Raw genomic sequence first — 16,835 nt, 5'->3', positions numbered from 1 at the left:
ACTGACAGAGGACTGGAGCGTGGGTTTACTCTGGGGCCCAGGGGCCCAGGGGCGGCGGCTGCGGACCGAGTCCAGGCGCGTGGGGCGGGAGAAGGTGCAGCTTCCTGCCCTGGCCTGAGCCCCCCTCTCTAAGATGCTACCAGCAGAGTTTCTGTGGCCTCACCACAGTCCTGCTTCTGCTGTGGGCGGTCAGAGGAAGACCCTAGAGAAGGGTGGGCCCCGTGGGGTGGCCGGAGCGCTGGCTGCGGGGGGGGCGTCGGGGAGAGGACCCGTGGCCCTCCGTGAACCCCGCAGGTGGCAGGTGGACGTGGGGGCTGCAAGGAGAGGCCAGAGAGGCTGTCAGCCAACGTAGGAGTGACAGCCGTTTGAGTCGAGAGAGGCTGTTATTCATCAGTCAGCGGCCAGGTTTTTATTAGGCACCACTGTATGCCGGACCTGTGCAAGGCTCTCGGAACCCCATGAGGAGAATAAGCAGATCGGGTCCTGCTCCCGGAGCTTGGCAGGCCACTGGGGAAGCAGAGAAGAGGAACTGTGTCTCGGGACAGGTGCCCGTGAGGCGAGGACGTGGTCTTGGGGGCACCCGGGAGGGAGGGCTCCGGTGGAGAGTACCGTTGGCTGAGACCCAAAGCAGGACTGGGTTTCATGGGAAGGCCCTGGACCCAGAGGCTCCGCCGCCCGCCCAGCCACGCCAGCCCCTCGACCCCCCTTGGGCTGCCTGAGCCTGTGGCACCTGGGACCCAACCCTCTGCATCACCAGCTGGGGACCAAGAGGGAGTCACAGCTCGTTCTTTAAACTCTTAGTTGTATTTCTCATAGAATGCATGTCAATTGTTATTCTCATTTGTGTTTGTCCTGATAGCTATTCATATACACTAAATACGTCCGTTGAACTCACCATATTAATTTTATATAGGGCTAAACCGTAATAGACGTTTAAAAAGGGACACATTTATACATGCAGCTCTGGCTGTATCCTCACTCCCTGAGCACGCCCCTGTGAGCAGCGACCCCCGAGGCTCGGCCCCTGGACTCTCCTGAGATTACCAGTGACCCTGCTCTCACTACACCCCCAGGTTGAGAGCTGGCAGGTCCCCACCTAAATAAAGGACAGAGCTGTGTCATGGATGGATGAAGTGCCAAGCTCCTCTGAGCGAGCCTAGAGAGGCTGCTCTTCTCAGCCAAGCAGGTGCTCCGCAGAGGCTGCTGGGATTCGGGCCGGCCAAGCAGAGCTGCCTGAAGGTAGCCTCCCTCGGTCAATCCTGATGGTTCGTGCTCCCATCAGATGTGCTCCCTTTCTTCTTCCCTGCCTGCTCTCCTCTGGCCTCTTCTTCCTCCTCCCGGCTCTCATCCCCCATCCCCATGAAAGCAGGGGCCTCACCTGTCTTGCTCACCACTGTATCGAGTCTGGAACTCCGACACCTAATCCATACACCCTTCATACGTATTTGTCAGATGAATGGCAGAGTGAAGTGGCCCCCGATTTGCTCCCCTGTGGTCCAAGTCTTCCTGGGGACAGTGATCTTTACGTCTCCAAGCCCCAACATGGAGTCTGAGCCCAGAGTCGGGGTGACTGTGCGCAGAGCGAGAAGCTCTCAACCCTGACTCCACCACAAATTCGCGCTATAGTCTTGACTTCTGCTTACCCATCTGTGAAATGGGGATATAGTGGTCTCTGACAGGATAGCTGAGTGGTGAATTGTAAAATCTCTTGCACATCCCCTGAGTATGACAGGGCCTCTGTGCTGGTAGGAATAAGTGCTTAATAAATGTGCGCTGAAGGAAAGCTTAACTGCTCAGTGTTCATTCACTCGGGTGCCATTCAAAACACACACCGTGGGCCTAATAGATGCCAGAGCCAGCCCTGTAGCCTAGGGCACATCAGCCCCTGGGGCAGTCTGGCTGCATGAAGGGTCACCCCCTCCTTTGAGTAGCCCACCTCCCCACCCCAGCCTGGAGCCTTTACTCTGATCTCTGGAGTGAAAACGTGCTGGCATCCTTATGCGTGAGGCTTTGGGAGTTAGAATCGCTCTTCTGGGGAGTGTGTCTGTGCACCAGGAGCTCTGAAGAATTCATACTCATTGACTCAGAAGTTCCCTGTCTGGGAATCTGCCACAATAAATAAAAATGCACGTAGAAGCACGTATGTACACCCAAATGCAGGTATGGGGTGTTGATCGGTGCATTATTTAAAAAAAATTTTTTTATTATTAACATATAATGTATTATTTGTTCCAGGGGAGTACCGGTCTTACACAATACACAGTGCTCACCACAACACATACCCTCCCCAGTGTCCATCACCCAGTCACCTCATCCCCCCACCCCTCTCCCCTCCAGCAACTCCCAGTTTGTTTCCTGAGATTGAGTCTCTTATGGTTTGCCTCCGTCTCTGATTTCGTCGTTTTGGTTTTTTCCTCCCTTCCCCTATGATCCTCTGCCTTGTTTCTTAAATTCCTCATATCAGTGAGATCATATAATAATTGTCTTTCTCTGATTGACTTATTTCACTTAGCATAATACCCTCTAGTTCCATCCACATCGTTGCAAATGGCAAGATTTCATTTTTTGATGGCTGCATAATATTCCATTGTATATATATACCACTTCTTCTTTATCCATTCATCTGTCGGTGGACATCTTGGCTCTTTCCAGTTTGGCTATTGTGGACGTTGCTGCTATAAACATTGGGGTGTACGTACCCCTTCGGATCACTACATTTGTATCTTTGGGCTAAATACCCAGTAGTGCAATTGTTGGGTCGTAGGGTAGCTCTATTTTCAACTTTTAGAGGAACCTCCATACTGTTTTCCAGAGTGGCTGCACCAGCTTGCATTCCCACCAACAGTGTAGGATGGTTCCCCTTTCTCCACATCCTCACCAACATCTGTCATTTCTGGACTTGTTAATTTTAGCCATTCTGACTGCATTATTTATAAAAGGAAAAAACCAAAATTTCTGAATCTCCAATTGTAGGGGGATGGTTAAATTGCGGTTTTATTTGTGGTAGAATAATATACAATGGGTAAAACGGTGTTTTGATGGAATTTTTATGCAAAATTTTATATAAAACCACATGTTTAAACATGTGTTCTCTCTGTCTCTCATACACACGTACACACGACTCACGTTGGAAAAAGGTGCAAAAGGAAAATATCTCAGTGTTAATAGTGATTATCCTAAAGCAGCGAGGCTGATTCTCACTTTTTCTTTTTCCTCTTTTCTATTTCCTTAACGTTCTGTGCTGAGCATCGTGACTTTACAAAGAGAAGAGGAAGGCATTTTACAGCCCATGCTGGGGTGGAGGGCCCGGCCGTGAGAGGGAGTCTGTAAGTCCCAGCGACTGCCCGCAGCTGTGGATAAGCTATGTGCCTTAACGCTTCCATCTGCGAAATGGGCATGAGGGTGTCTGCCTCCAAGTGTTGCCGTCTCTACTAATTTTTGTAGCTTAAAATAGGCACTGTCCATGATAACAAACAGAAGGAGAGCCCTGTGAGATGCTGTGTCTGAGCACAGGGTTGCTTGACCCGGCAGATGTCCCTCTGAAAGGCGGTTCCTCCCGAGGCCCGTGCGCCCAGGTTAATTCTCTCTCTCCCTCTCCACAGCTGCCCATGATGGGAGGCGCCTTCATGGACTCGCCCAATGAGGACTTCAGCACAGAGTACTCCCTCTTTAACTCCTCCACCAACGTCCATGCGGCCTCCAACGGCCAGGGCCAGCCGGAGGAGCCTCCACGGTCCTCCAACGACGCGGTCTTGCTCTGGATTGCCATCATAGCAACACTGGGGAACATTGTGGTGGTTGGGGTGGTGTACGCCTTCACCTTCTGAGGTTCGGGGCGCCCGCGAGCTCCAGGCCGGCTCACCCTGTGCTGGGCTCACAGCAGGGCGAGGCTTTGTTTGGGGCATCGGCGCTGTTGGCCTTTGGCTGTGCCCACCTTCTGGAACCAGAAGTTCTGACCACGTGCACGTCCTCTCCAGGGGCAGCGACCGTGCATCAGGAATTCCCCCAAGCAGCCCTGATTTCCAACGTTCTGTGCTGTGGTCAAGCTGATCCAGAAAACGGGAGTGTGAGCTTCCAGTCCCTGGAGGCATGATGGGGCAAAGCCTTCGTGAGGAGCAAATTGGGGAATTTTTTGAAACTGTATTTTAAGAACGTAAGACCAGTGGAAACAGCTGGTTAGGTGTGAAATATGGACATAGGGTGACGATCGCTTGCTGGCCGTAAATAATCACGTATGTGTCTTGTTTTTATGCCAACTTACCGCACCTGGTGTATGGGGTGCCAGGTGAGAGCAGCCCTCAGAACTGGAACGTTCCCAGCCCAGCCTTGGTCTCCCACTCAGCCCTTTGGAATAGGGTGGTCGTGACCTGGGCCATAGAACGTTCCTCGTTTGACTTGGACAGGGCATCTTTGTCATCAGACACTTGGCCCCTTTTGAGACCCAGATGCATCGGGCAGTCCAAGGACAGGGGGATGACTGGTGATGGGGTGGGATTTCCATGGGTAGGGGGTTCTCTGCCGGACGGACTTGCTCTTCTTTTTCAAAAGAGAAGAAGCGCCTTTAAACTGTAGATCTGCCATGTGGTCAAGTCTTCAGACCAGCCGCCAGAAGATGCTCTCTCCTCTCTGAGAAATCTCGGGATTTTAGAGATGGCAGGCTCACACCCACCTGATCTTCCGACAGCCGGGAGGGAGAGGCGCGGTTTGCCGTTGAACACAGGGCAGGTGTCTGCAGCGGTCAGAGCAAGAGGGACGTTTCCTGACTCAGCTGGGGGCTCTCTCAGCCCCAGTGAAGCACTCTCTCAAGCAAATCCCTGCTTCTCAGCTGCCCTCGGGGAGAATGCCCAGAGAAAGGGTCTGGAAGCTGTGTGCCAGGGGGGCCAGGTGCTCAGACACCTGCATTTTACACTGGGTCTGGCTCCTGGGTTCTCTTGCAGGCATGAATGTGCTCTGTCCGAGTCAGCCTCCTTAACCTTCCTCCGAGTCAGTGGCTGTGGGGAAGGGGGTTCTGGCAAGTAAGGGAGCCTCCCGCGCAGACCAGCACAGGATGGGACACGCTGGGGGAGAGGACTCGCTCTTCTTTGTCCTTAGGAAAAGCGCCTGCACGGTACACCCCCCTTCCCCAGATAGCTGCCCTGTGCCGAGCAGAGTGGGAGAGGCTCACACGCAGGCTCCCTCGCTTGCAGGCCAGGAGTGGCTTTCTCCGTGCTTTCTCCCCGTGCTGTGCGAAAGAAAATAAATGGTCTAAACTTCCCCTCTGTGGTGGGGAAACTGAAAAGACTGGGTGGGAAGCCCTGGTGCTGTTTGGGGACAATTGCAAAAAGGCTGATTATGTCCCTGTGGTCTCAGGAGACATGGCTGTTTCTGAATGGCAGGCACAGGGACATCTTAATTGTCCAGAGGCAGCCACCCATCTGCAAGGTTGGCGCCGGGCTACTGTGCTAACAGGATCTCCAGCTCAACCTCCAGACTGTGTCCTCAGGTGGCCACCAGCTCCTCTGAGCCACATCTGTCACTGCAGCCATGCATGCATGCCCGGCGGCTTCGGCTCAAGTGGAGCTCGTGAGTGCAGAGCTGGTGTGACCTTTGCCGAGAGGGAGAAGGGATGGGGGACCTTCAGCCCGGGCTCCTTCTGGAATCACTGACAGGGCCGTGCTCTCAGCAGGACCAGACTGGGCGGGGGGGCGGGGGGGCGGGGGGGCTGGGCTGGGTGGTCAGCCGTTGCACACCCATCGTCCCCGCTGCTTCCTGAGCAAACTCTTCCCTGTCTCAACCCCCATGTGTGCCCCATGAGCAAGGGCTTTCTGAGACAGGTGTCTTCATGAGAACCCAAGGAGGAGGTCGAGAGCCGGGGTGGGGAGGAGCCTAGGCGATGCTTGGTGTCTTTGTGGGGGTCACTGCAGCCCAGATATTCTGAGTCCTTACCTTCTGACCCCGCATCCCCGAAGGAGCCCTGTAGAGAAGTAGGTGGCAGCTCCCTGTTCTCCAGATGGCCTGTGGCGATGGCAGTGGGAGCTCTAGAGGGTTCTGTGTGCCGTGACCGGGGAGGGGAGGAACGTGTGGTCCCAGCTCCAAGTATCCAGGGCAGCCCCAGCGGGCTGGGGATTCTCTGGGTAATTCTGAGCGCAGGGGTCTCCCCCACGAAGGCTCTCTCTTCCCCTGGCGTAAATGCCAGTTAAATTCAACTTTCAAGGAGTTCTCCCTCTTTGGTCAGGGCCACAGACACAGGGCCTGGAGACCTGGGCCATCTTGTCCAGACTTTACCTTCGGCGATTATAGTGACTTGCTCAGGGTCACTCCATCCCAGTCTCCTACAGTGTTTTGGTCTGGTTTTTCCCACCATCACTTAGGTAACAACGAGGATAGATGTGCACGTGAATGTCCAATGAAGGGTAAAGGACAGATTTCCAGCCAGAGGGTGTGCTGTGCTGTCCCTTCTGCCTTACTCAGCGGGGTTCTGTCTTGGATGTTAGGTAACGGGCAGGAGGCACCATCTGAGCATTGTGTCCAGGCACCGTGCTGGGCCCACATGTGCGTGTTTAATCTATACGATCACCTTACAGCATCCTTACTCCAATACATATGGAACCAGAAGCTCAGGGGAGCAGAGTAACTTGCTCGAGACCACACAGCATGAAAGCGACAAGCTGGGATTGGAGTCTGGACCCTCCGGCTCTAAAGCCAGCCTCTTTCTGCCACACCATGCTGCATTCACTGGCTGGGGTGGCACCTCCAGGGCACATTTAAGCCAGGCTCTGGGTCTACAGAGGCCATTCCTCAAGGTCCCACGTCGTGGTGTGGCCCCGGCCAGCTCTGGCTTCCTCCACAGGCAGAAGTCTGACTATCCTCAGAATAGGGCAGGCTCGTCCCCCTGCCCATTGCCCTCTCTCTGTCCAAGCTTCAGGGATGGTGGTCCCTGTCACCTGCCCCTCTCTTCAAAGCTGAACACAAGTGTGTTTGTGTGGCCAGAGATGTTACCAGAGAGCAGCTTTCTTGGGATACATGCCGAAGGACCCTGGCCAAGACCCGGAGCCCAACAAAGGGGCCCACCCAAGGAGTGAGGCTCATGCAGCCAGATTGCCGGGGAGAGTCGGGATGATCCGTGTGGTAGGTGAGGCTCCAGCCCAGGCTCAGGCCTCCTGTTGGGCCCCAGGACTCTCCTGAGCAGGCAGGACGGATGCTCCTCTCTCACACCCCAGCCTGGGGCTCCCATCTGGCTTCTCCTGGGTGAGGTTGGCCCCAGAGCCCACCTTGACTTAATGAGCCAGCGCTGAGGAAGAAGGGGCTTGCCTCTTCAGTAGCTGCTCTTCAGAGAAGGGGTCCTGTGTTTGCTGGAATGTTCTCCCTCCTTGGCCCTCCACGTGCCTCCCCATCTTCCCTCTGCAAGCCATAGGTGCCGCATACCCGTGTTTGTCTGCATGTGGGACACGTGCTTTAGGAGGGCTGGAGATGCTGTCACCGGAACTTGGGAGGAGAGGCCGGAGGACGCGTTAGGCAGGTGTGTCCCGAGGGGGTTCCACCTCCTGTGTGGGCCCGGGCGAGGTGATCACTCAGCTGTCCTTCCCTTTTCCCTGAGATCCAGGTCAAGAGGCAGATGAGATTCCCCTCCAGAGAGAGACAGTTTACCTCCTTTCAGGAGATCCCCGGGATCAGAGGGAGAAAGTTAGGGAGGGCAGACTAGCACCACTTGGCTGGAGAGGCAATAAGCCATTTTCCAGCCTGTTCTAAATGGAAGGCCTGGCTGCCGGCCAGACCACTAGCATATGTTGGAACCCCTCCCTGGAGACTGGAGAGACGCGGCCGTCGTCTGTCCTGCCGCCTGATTCCCTCCAGACAAGTGATCCTTTCCTTCTTCAGGAGCATGACCTTCTTTCATCATTAGCAGTGATATCATTAATAATTATTATCCTTACTGTTGTCATCTACCGTGCATCTTCCTTGTGCTGTGCTCTGTTCGTATCCCATTTACTTCTCCACTCACCCCTCGGAGGCAGAAGTGAGGTGCGGAGAAGTGCACGTTAATTATTGTCCCATTTTTCTGTTGAGAAAACTGAGGCCGGGCCAATGGGCCTGAGAACCCACATCTAGAGAGCTGGGATTCAGATCCACCTCTGCTGGCCCTCCAGGCTGGATGGCTACCCTGTGTCTCCCCGTGCGCACACTCTCCACGGTGAACCCTCTGGAACGGACCGTCCCAGGAACGGGGACTCTGAGGCTGGGGCTGTTTGGGTCCCGGATCGCGGAGTTCAAGTGTAGGTCCTGGAAGGGGGTTGGAGCAGTGCACACGTGTTTAGCAGTCTGAGAAACTCACAGAGGTAAAGAGGCGTTAGAGAGCTTCCAATCAGGACCTGTAATATTGGGGAGGGCAAATGCGGCCACAAGGGAAAGGAAGGGAGACCTGGCAAGTCTCCGGCTGCCTGGTCCAGAACATCATCTCCCAGCCTGCTGTGCCGTCACCAGGGAGCGCAGGGATGGCCCTGGATTACCAGCACCAGCCCTGGGATGGGCATCGTGCTACCTTCCAGCTGTCACCCGGCCCCCTGCACCATGTCCTGGCACCTGCCCGTTGAGCATCCCCAGAGCGAGTCCTAGGTGGGCTGGGCTGCCCTGATGGGACGACGAAGAGGCTGTGCTCAGGGGGCCAAAGGCAGCAGTCAGAGCCTGAGTGCCCTGTAGTGGCCTGCCCCACGGGCCCCTGGCCTCTGTCATCAGTGACAAGGACACAAGACAGGCTGGCTGAGCTGAGAGCTGAGAGCCCAGAGGGACAGGAGTTCATCATCTCCAAGCGGAAAAAAGGAGCCTCTCCGAGAAACTCAGGTCATCCGCATTAAGCAGCAGCGAGGTGTTCCCAGAAAATCACTTCTGAGGTGAGACCTTGGCCATTTTCTTTCCCCTCTTTTGGGGGGTGTGACAGGGGACAAAACAGTGCAAAACATAGGGACTGCGGAGAGGAAGGATTCCCCCAGAGTGAGAAAAGGGTAGCTGTCAGGAGTTAATGGAATGGAATGGTCGAAAGTACAGAAAATTGACATCAATTTTAGAATGTAAGTCTGTGTTGTTGTTCTGAGTCACTGGGAAAGTCATAATTTTTTTTTATCAAGAAAGATAATAAGGGGCGCCTGGGTGGCTCAGTTGTTAAGCGGCTGCCTTCAGGTCTGGTCATGATAACAGGCTCCTGGGATGAGCCCCACATTGGGCTCCCTGCTCAGCGGGAAGCCTGCTTCTCCCCCTCCCACTCCCCCTGCTTATGTTCCCTATCTCACTGTCTCTCTCTCTGTCAAATAAATAAATAAAATCTTTAAAAAAGAGAGAGAGAGAGATAATAAAAGCAGAGGAATCTCTCGGAGAGGCAGGACAGGCTGCACAGTACCTAGGATGTACCCCGTGCCCATCTTTTGGCCGCGGTGCAGGCTTGCACCTGCCAGAATCTATCCAGATGCTTTTTTTTTTAAAGATTTTATTTATTTATTTGAGAGAGAGAATGAGATAGAGAGAGCGCACGAGAGAGGGGAGGGTCAGAGGGAGAAGCAGATTCCCCACTGAGTAGGGAGCCCGATGCGGGACTCGATCCCGGGACTCCAGGATCATGACCTGAGCCAAAGGCAGTCGCTCAACCAACTGAGCCACCCAGGCACCCCCTATCCAGATGCTTTAATGAGGCTCCATCCTCTGCCTCTGGGTCCTTTTGCCAGCTGACTTCCCGCCTTCCCAGAAGGAGGGCTGAGACCCCTCCTGCCCTGGGAATAAATCTTGACAGATACACAAGGCATATTTGCAAGGAACTTGTGTGCACAACAGTTGGGGAAATCCAGAGCCCTTATTCATCACCGAGCCCCTCCATGTGGCTAAGCAGCCACCAGCGACCCCTGTGTCCATCCCACCAATGTCTTAAGGAACGAAAGAATCACTGCACTTACGGTTCAAAGCATTATCCCAACAATCCAGATGATTCTGACCAGGGCTCTGTAAGCTGGTAGGAAGGGAGTTTCCAAACTTTTACACTTAAGGGGACGGAGTCTCTGAGGGTTTTGTGGGAGTTTGCCAGCTCAAGCTGGTCGGCAGGAGACTGGGGTCTTGAGCCCAGGGCATCTATGTAGCAACGTTTCTGAACCATTAGGCCAGGGGTTCTCAACCTTGGAAAATTCTGTCCTTCAGGGGACCTTCAGCAACGTGGAGAGACAATTTGGTTTTCACAGCTTGTTGGGGGTCGATGTTCTACTGGCATCTAGTGGATAGAAGCCAACGAAGCTGCTGAACACCCCCCAACAACAAAGAATTAATGATCTGACCCCCAAACACCAATAGCGCTGAGGTGGGGAAACCCGGTACCAGGCAATGCTATCTCTGAATCCAAAACTGTGGGTGTTTTCCAAAGCTCCCCTTTTCCCCATTTGCAAGTCATGGAATAAATCAGAGCTCTGAGCAACGGTGGTGATCATGGTTGCTGCCCCGAGTTCCGATAAGTGGTCTGCAGCCTAGCAAGTCCTTTGGGTATCCACCGACTCTCCATGCCCACCACCTTGGGCTTTGAAGGGGAGACTCACCCAGAGGGAGGAAGCCCTACAAAGTGGATGGGAAGGCGGGTCTGAATTTGTCCAGGTAACTGTGGTCTCTGGGACCTAGAGGGAACCTGACCTCTGCCATGCATCTGAGCAGCACTGCTGGGGGGGGGGGGGGGGGGCTGGGGTGGGGGGGCAGAGGGGAGCTTAGAAGGGATGAGGATGGGAGGGGCTGCCTCAGAGTCTTTGGGCAAACCTTTATCTTAACCTTGTTTTTGACTCTTTTCCATGTGCCCCACCCCGTTCCCCCCCCCCCCCCCCCCCCCCCCCCCAAGCCCCATCCCCCCCTCCCCCCCTTTTTTTTTTTTGGTAACCCCTCTCCTTTTAGGTGCCCCCCCCCCGAGACTAGTTCTTCACGCAGAGAGAATCAGAAACGTTTCTGTGTCTGATAAATGTTTTCATAATCAACTTGCAAGTAGTTTACTTAATTAAAAAAAAAGGTATTTTAACTATTCTTGTAATCCTTTGCTACTCAAGCCCCCTGGTTTCACGATGAGATCACTAACTTTTACTACAGTGAATAGGCGATTTCTTAATGTAGGGCTTCTATGTGCTTTTTGAAAAATATCTAACCTTGATGGATGTAAAAATGTGGCTATGGAATCATGTTCTTTTGTTAGCACCATTGTTTTTTGTCCTTTTCTATGATCATCATTAAAAACAAAACAAAACTTTAACTCCGAAGTGTTTTAATCCAACCTGTGCTTTACATAAGGCTACTGTCTATTCATCGAGGCAGGGCTCAGCTCCAGGTCCCCTCCGTTCTGGTGCTCCTTCTGCCCCACCGAGGCAGGATGACTCCCCTCCTCCCCACGCCCCTCCCCAGCCTCACACCTGCAGGGAGCAGGCGGTGGGGGAGGGGGAAGCAGATCGCAGGAGTTGCGTTCTCTCACCCATCAGGAGCCCCGCCCCCCGTAAGTCCTCGGAGAGCAAGGTGTATCTTACTCAACTTTTTAATCTCCCCATGCCTAGCACTGTGCCTGGCTCACGGTAAACACCCAACACCCATTCAAGGAACGAATGAGTGATATCCAGAAGACCAGCCCAATACATTTCCACACAACACGGGACAGTGAGCCTATACTTACAGTTTCATTCATTCACTGCTAACAGCAAACAGAAGGCACTTACTAGGTTCTGTGCAGGTCTGAGCTCTTTACATACATATTAACTCACTTCATCTCCACGACAACTATATAAAGTAGGTACTATTGTTATCCTGTTTCTGTTTTTACAAGAGAAAACTGAGGCAGGGGGTTTCCTGGCCCAAGGCCATGTAGCTGGTGAGTGGCAGGACCAGGATCGGAATCCAGGCTGGGCTCAGAGTCCACATTCTAATGGCTGTAAATGCCCCCTCGACATTTGTTGAGCACTGACTGTGTGGGAAGCCATGTGCCAGGAGTAGGGATGCTGGGGCAAATGAGCAGCCTCTGTCCTGAAACACAGGCTTGAGGGGGCGAGAGGCACAAAGAATGTCACTGTCAGTGTCATATGCCAGGACGATAAGGGACCAAGTGCTGGGTCCTGCACCAGAGTCCCTACTGAAGGATCCAGATCAGGCCCCAAAGGAGGTCCACCCTGGTCCCACTGAGGCAGGAACAGTGCAAGGAACTGATTAGATCAGTGGCTTAGGCAATAGCTGACAGCTAATGGGAGCTTACACCCCAAGCCCTGGGTCCCAAATTAAAGTCTGGTCATCCTAAAAGGTAGGAGGGGTCTACCTCTGGGGTAGGTGCAGGAAGGGATGTGCCCGTCAAAACATCCATGGGTCAGGTGTCAAAGGCTTTATGACCAAGAAATCTTGGGCTGCAGACCCAACCCCCCCCCCCCCCCCCCCCCCCTCCCACCCACAACTGTAGTCTCAGACCAGTTCCAGTGCTTCTAGCCCCTTCTGTCAGACAGGAAGACCCTGCACCTTCAGGGCTCGCAGAGCAGGGGACTTCCTGTGCTGGGCGCATCATCGGTACCCACCTCTCTAATCCATGGGACCCAGTATAAATGAGAACTCGGAGCTCTTGTTCAACATCATGAAGAATTTCAAGATGGTGACCCCAGGGCATCAAACCAAGGGTCGGGCTCTTCTGATGGTTCAGGTCACACGCCCACGAAGCAGCCCTGGCCACCACTGCTTTGAGCCCCACAGCCAGGAGAAGAGAGGGGCAGGTTAACACACTCCACGCCACACGGTGCGGTCCTCTCTCTTAGGGTGCTTTTCTGGAGAATTCATGTTGGCTGCTGTGGAAAAAAGCAGAAAGGACCAGAAAACATTCCCATTCCTGCATGCCGGCTCCTTTTGCAATGTGACTTTGAGCACAAGTCAGTAGACTTTGGCAGCAAGTAAAGCCAAATAGATCACTGAGGGCTGCCTGGAGGAGGCAAGACTCAATCTTGTATGGAATCTGGAGAAGCAGGTGCACAGCAGAGGGGTACATGGGTGCTGGGGAGGGCAGTTTGGGAGGTCAGGCTGGAGCCTGGAGGTCAAAGCAATAATGGGGATAAGGCTGGATAAGCAGATAAAGCCAGCACGAAGAGGCCCCCGAATGTCAGGGTTGGGGGGGTCATAGTAGAGAATGGGCTGCCATCAGCTGTACCCAAGCGGGGCAGGTCCTCGGAGTGGAGGGGACACAGTGTCTGGAAGAGGACGGCAGCAAGGCAGCTGGGAAGTGACTCTTGATTCTGCCTCTCAAACCGGCTCCTCCAGCTGTCTTCCGGGTACCAGCCACATCCCCCCCGCCCCGCTCGCCCCCCCCTCCCTGCTTTAGCGTTTATACTAAATTTTTAGTTCTACATTTGGTTTGTAAATGCTTATGTTTGCATTCTATTTGCTTGCTGCCCATAGGTCTTGAGATTCTCATGGCTTGAAATGGGTTTGCGGGCTCCGAATGTCAACACGAAACAGTGGGCCCCGTAAGGAAAGGAACGTTCCTACGAGCAGGGCTCTCCCGTCCAGCAGCCAGCCGGTTGCTGAGTTGGTGGGGCTGGCGTGCTCCCTTCTCCTGGAGAAGCCTGCCTGTCCCCTTTGGCTCACCCTCGTGTCCCCCACCCAGTGCCCAGCCCAGACTTGGCACCCTGTCATACTTCCGCACCAGTGGGGGAATAAGTAAACTGGAGCAGATGGGATGAAAAACACATGGCACTTGGGTGCCTGGTGGAACGACCATCCCGGCATCACCCCTGGAGCTGTCTGAGCCAAGAGGGGAGGAAGGGGAAGAGGAGGAGGGGAGGGACGGTTCCCAGGATGGTGTGGGCCCCCCAGGGATTCTGGAGCCCAGCCAGTTCCTGTTCACCTGGCTCCGAAGCCTGCCCTCCCTGGTGATTTTCCGTTTGGCTGGGACAGGCCTCTGATCGTTCAGGTCCCTGCTGGGTGCTGGCCTGACCAGGGCAGCGGAAATGGCTGGATGATGAATATTTATACAAGCTAGCAAGCTAGGCTGGGGGGTGGGGGGAAGGGGGAGAGCCTTTTCTGCAAAGGACACAAATCACATTAACCGCCATGGTAACCGCACTTGGAAGGTGCTGCCCTGGGGGTTTGCAAAGCTCTTTCCAACCCAGCTTTGATCCTCCAGCCCTGTGGGGGGGGGGGGGGGGGGGGGGGGCGGCCCCAATGTGGGCCCCCCCCAACCAACCCACGTCTATCTGCCTCTGCCACACCTCGGTCTGGGCTGGGCTCTGACATGCCTAGGGGAACAGACAGGCCTCCCTCTCCCTTGCAATTTCCTGGGGGATAGCAGCACCTTTTATTCTAATAATGCGACTCCAGGTGGGCTCCACCTGCCTCCTGAGTGGGAGCTGGTCCCCAGAAAGCCCATGACCTTGGAACTTTCAGCCCCGCCCCCATCCTCTGGGGGGAGCTGAGGGGCTGGAGATAAGTAATCCATCCTGCCTGCTCCAAGAGGCATCACAGAATCCCTAAACTAGAGGGTTGGGAGAAGGTCCAAGGGGGGATCTCCTCCATAGGCCAAGGGGTGGCGCACCCCCAACCCCCCAGGGATGGAGGCTCCTGCCCCAGGACCCTGCCAGAGCCCTGTTCCAGCTGTTCAGCCGAATCCCCTGTGACATGACATCCTTTATCCCAAACCGGTAAACACCAGCGAGTATTGCCCTGCGTTCTGTGAGACGTTCTAGCAAATCCTCAAACCTGAGGAAGGTGTTGAGAGAACAGAGGGTCAGACACAAGCGTGGGGACCCCGGGGACCGTCCGACGTGGGGCCAGTCTGGTGGGTCTGAGCCCGGAAGCCTCCAAGCAGTTAGCCTCCGAACAGACCGGAAGTCCAAGCCCCCCGTTGGCATCTGAGAGTCGGAGAAATGGTCAGCGTGGAGAACGCTACACGTGTCCACACACTCCGTGTCAGAGGTACTGCACACAGGAACGGTTTTCCTTCAGTAACATCAAGTGGTGATGAATGTTTGGAGCAAAAGAAAGCGAGCCAGGCTGGAGGGAAGGGGTCACACGGTTTGGGGGAGTGTTGTCAGGAACCTGGCGAAGGCGAACAAGGCCCAGCAGAAGTCCAAGTGTGAGAATAGTGCCCTGGGTAACCACTGTCAGCAGGGAAGCGCTGAGCGCACCCCACTTGTGCAGGGGTGACAGGAGGGAGCGGGGAGGGGGCGGGCACAGGGGAGGGGCCCTCCAGTAGAGTCAGGAGTGAACAAGTGCAAAGCCGGGGTCCGTGGACACGCGATGAGGCTCCACAATGACATTTCGGGGGAAATGGCTCCAAGATCCTTGAGAAAGGCCCTCCGGAGTTGTAGGCGGTACAGAGACAGACGGAGGGTTCACGGGGTAAGTGCCCCCACCTTTTTAGAAAATGCTCTTAAGAAAAGGAGGTGAGGGGCCCATGTCAGGTGTTGGCTAGAAAGACAGTCAATTCTTTTGACAACCCTGAGCTTTTCCAGGTAGGAATCCAAAAGGGGTTGGGGGACTCCGGGGAAGGTCGGGCCTTTGGCTGCTAGACGTCATGCAAAGTCTCTCGGTGTGGAGGTCTGGACAGAGCCAGCAAGTGCCAAGAGAGCTGTTTGCAGTTCTCACAACTCCTACTCCCAGGGGAGAGGTGCAGGGGTGGCCCAGCTTAAGATGACAGTTCAAACCGGCGACCCGAGGCGCCTGCCACCCTGAGGAGCTGGGGGAGAAGAATTTTGGACTCAGTTCTCTACAAAGTGTGGTCTTGTCCCAGAAGGGCTCTGGAAATAACATCCTTCCTCCATCCCTGCGCCCATTCATTCCACAAGCGTTCATTGAGCCTCCAAGCTGAGCCGGACACACAGGACTACTTACGGTCCGGCTCCTGCCCCCAAGGCCCTCACTCAGAGACATGCCCCAGCTCTTCCCCAAGACCAAGGCTCTGAGCAAGCGTCTGCAAGCACCTTATTACCAGCAGGGGTCCACATGTGCATAAGACACAGCAGGGGAGTGCTGTCCTGAGTGCATGCCCCGGTGGGGCCCCTTACCTTGTTGGCCCCTTCTCCTAAGTGGAGAGGGCAGCCCTGCATAACTCTGGCAGGTGGCCCTGGGATGGAGCACCTCCAGCCATCAGGCTCCACTGCTGGATTCTGAGGCAGATGTGTGCCGATGGACTGCCCCGCATCCACTGTCCCTCCTTTTAGTATGGCGCCCCATCTTCTTTTGGGGAGCCACCCTCTCCATCTATGTATTCGGCTCATCCCAGGCTCCGTGACCACAGTGATATATGCCAGGTGGGCACGTGGCTCTGGCCCAGGCTGCTGCGACATTTTATCCCCCTAGCCCCAGTGACTGGGGTCAGCGATGGTCATGTGACCAAGCACAGGCAGGCAGAATGATCCCTTGACTTGTAAGTCATGCAGCCATGCTGCATGGAGAATGATGAGGACGTGAGTCTGCATTGGCCAGCTGCCATCTTGCCCCCACAGGGAGAACCATCTAAGAATGACGCAGAGGACACAGAACCCAGAGATGGAAAGAAACATTGGTTCCTGATGGGTCTGACTGGACTCCTGGATCAAGCCACACCTGAAGGCCGACCAGCAGGATTCTTAGCTACATGAGCTAATAAATTCCCTGTATGTCTGAACCGGTTTGATTTGGGGTTCTGCCCCTTGTGATACTCTTCACTGACACTCTCTTGATGCACTCTGTCCTTTAACCCCCATGACAGTTGGCCCACCCTTAAGGTGACAAGCTCCAGGGACCCCATCCTATTCAACATCAACCATCCTGGGCTCTTTTGCCTTGCTGCCACCTCAATCTGTTTCTGCTCCCACCCAGCTCCCCTTGCCCCTGGTGGCTTGCACTCTGAGTCT

At 54.7% G+C, this 16,835-nt stretch overlaps 1 protein-coding gene across 1 annotated transcript; it reads left to right on the top strand.

Annotated features, from left to right (window-relative positions):
- The first annotated feature begins 2,154 nt into the window (after nucleotides 1-2,154).
- On the top strand, nucleotides 2,155-4,038 carry C9H14orf132 (chromosome 9 C14orf132 homolog). Its single transcript, XM_044918039.1, has 2 exons — nucleotides 2,155-2,160; nucleotides 3,603-4,038. Exons 1-2 carry the CDS (start codon nucleotides 2,155-2,157, stop codon nucleotides 3,825-3,827), a joined length of 231 nt encoding a protein of 76 aa, XP_044773974.1. The 3' UTR covers nucleotides 3,828-4,038.
- Nucleotides 4,039-16,835: the final 12,797 nt, after the last annotated feature.

The sequence above is a fragment of the Neomonachus schauinslandi genome, chromosome 9 (genome assembly GCF_002201575.2).
Source record: "Neomonachus schauinslandi chromosome 9, ASM220157v2, whole genome shotgun sequence".
NCBI classification, from domain to species: domain Eukaryota; kingdom Metazoa; phylum Chordata; class Mammalia; order Carnivora; family Phocidae; genus Neomonachus; species Neomonachus schauinslandi.
Note: the sequence above shows the minus strand (reverse complement) of the source record. Positions and strands in the feature narration are given on the sequence as shown.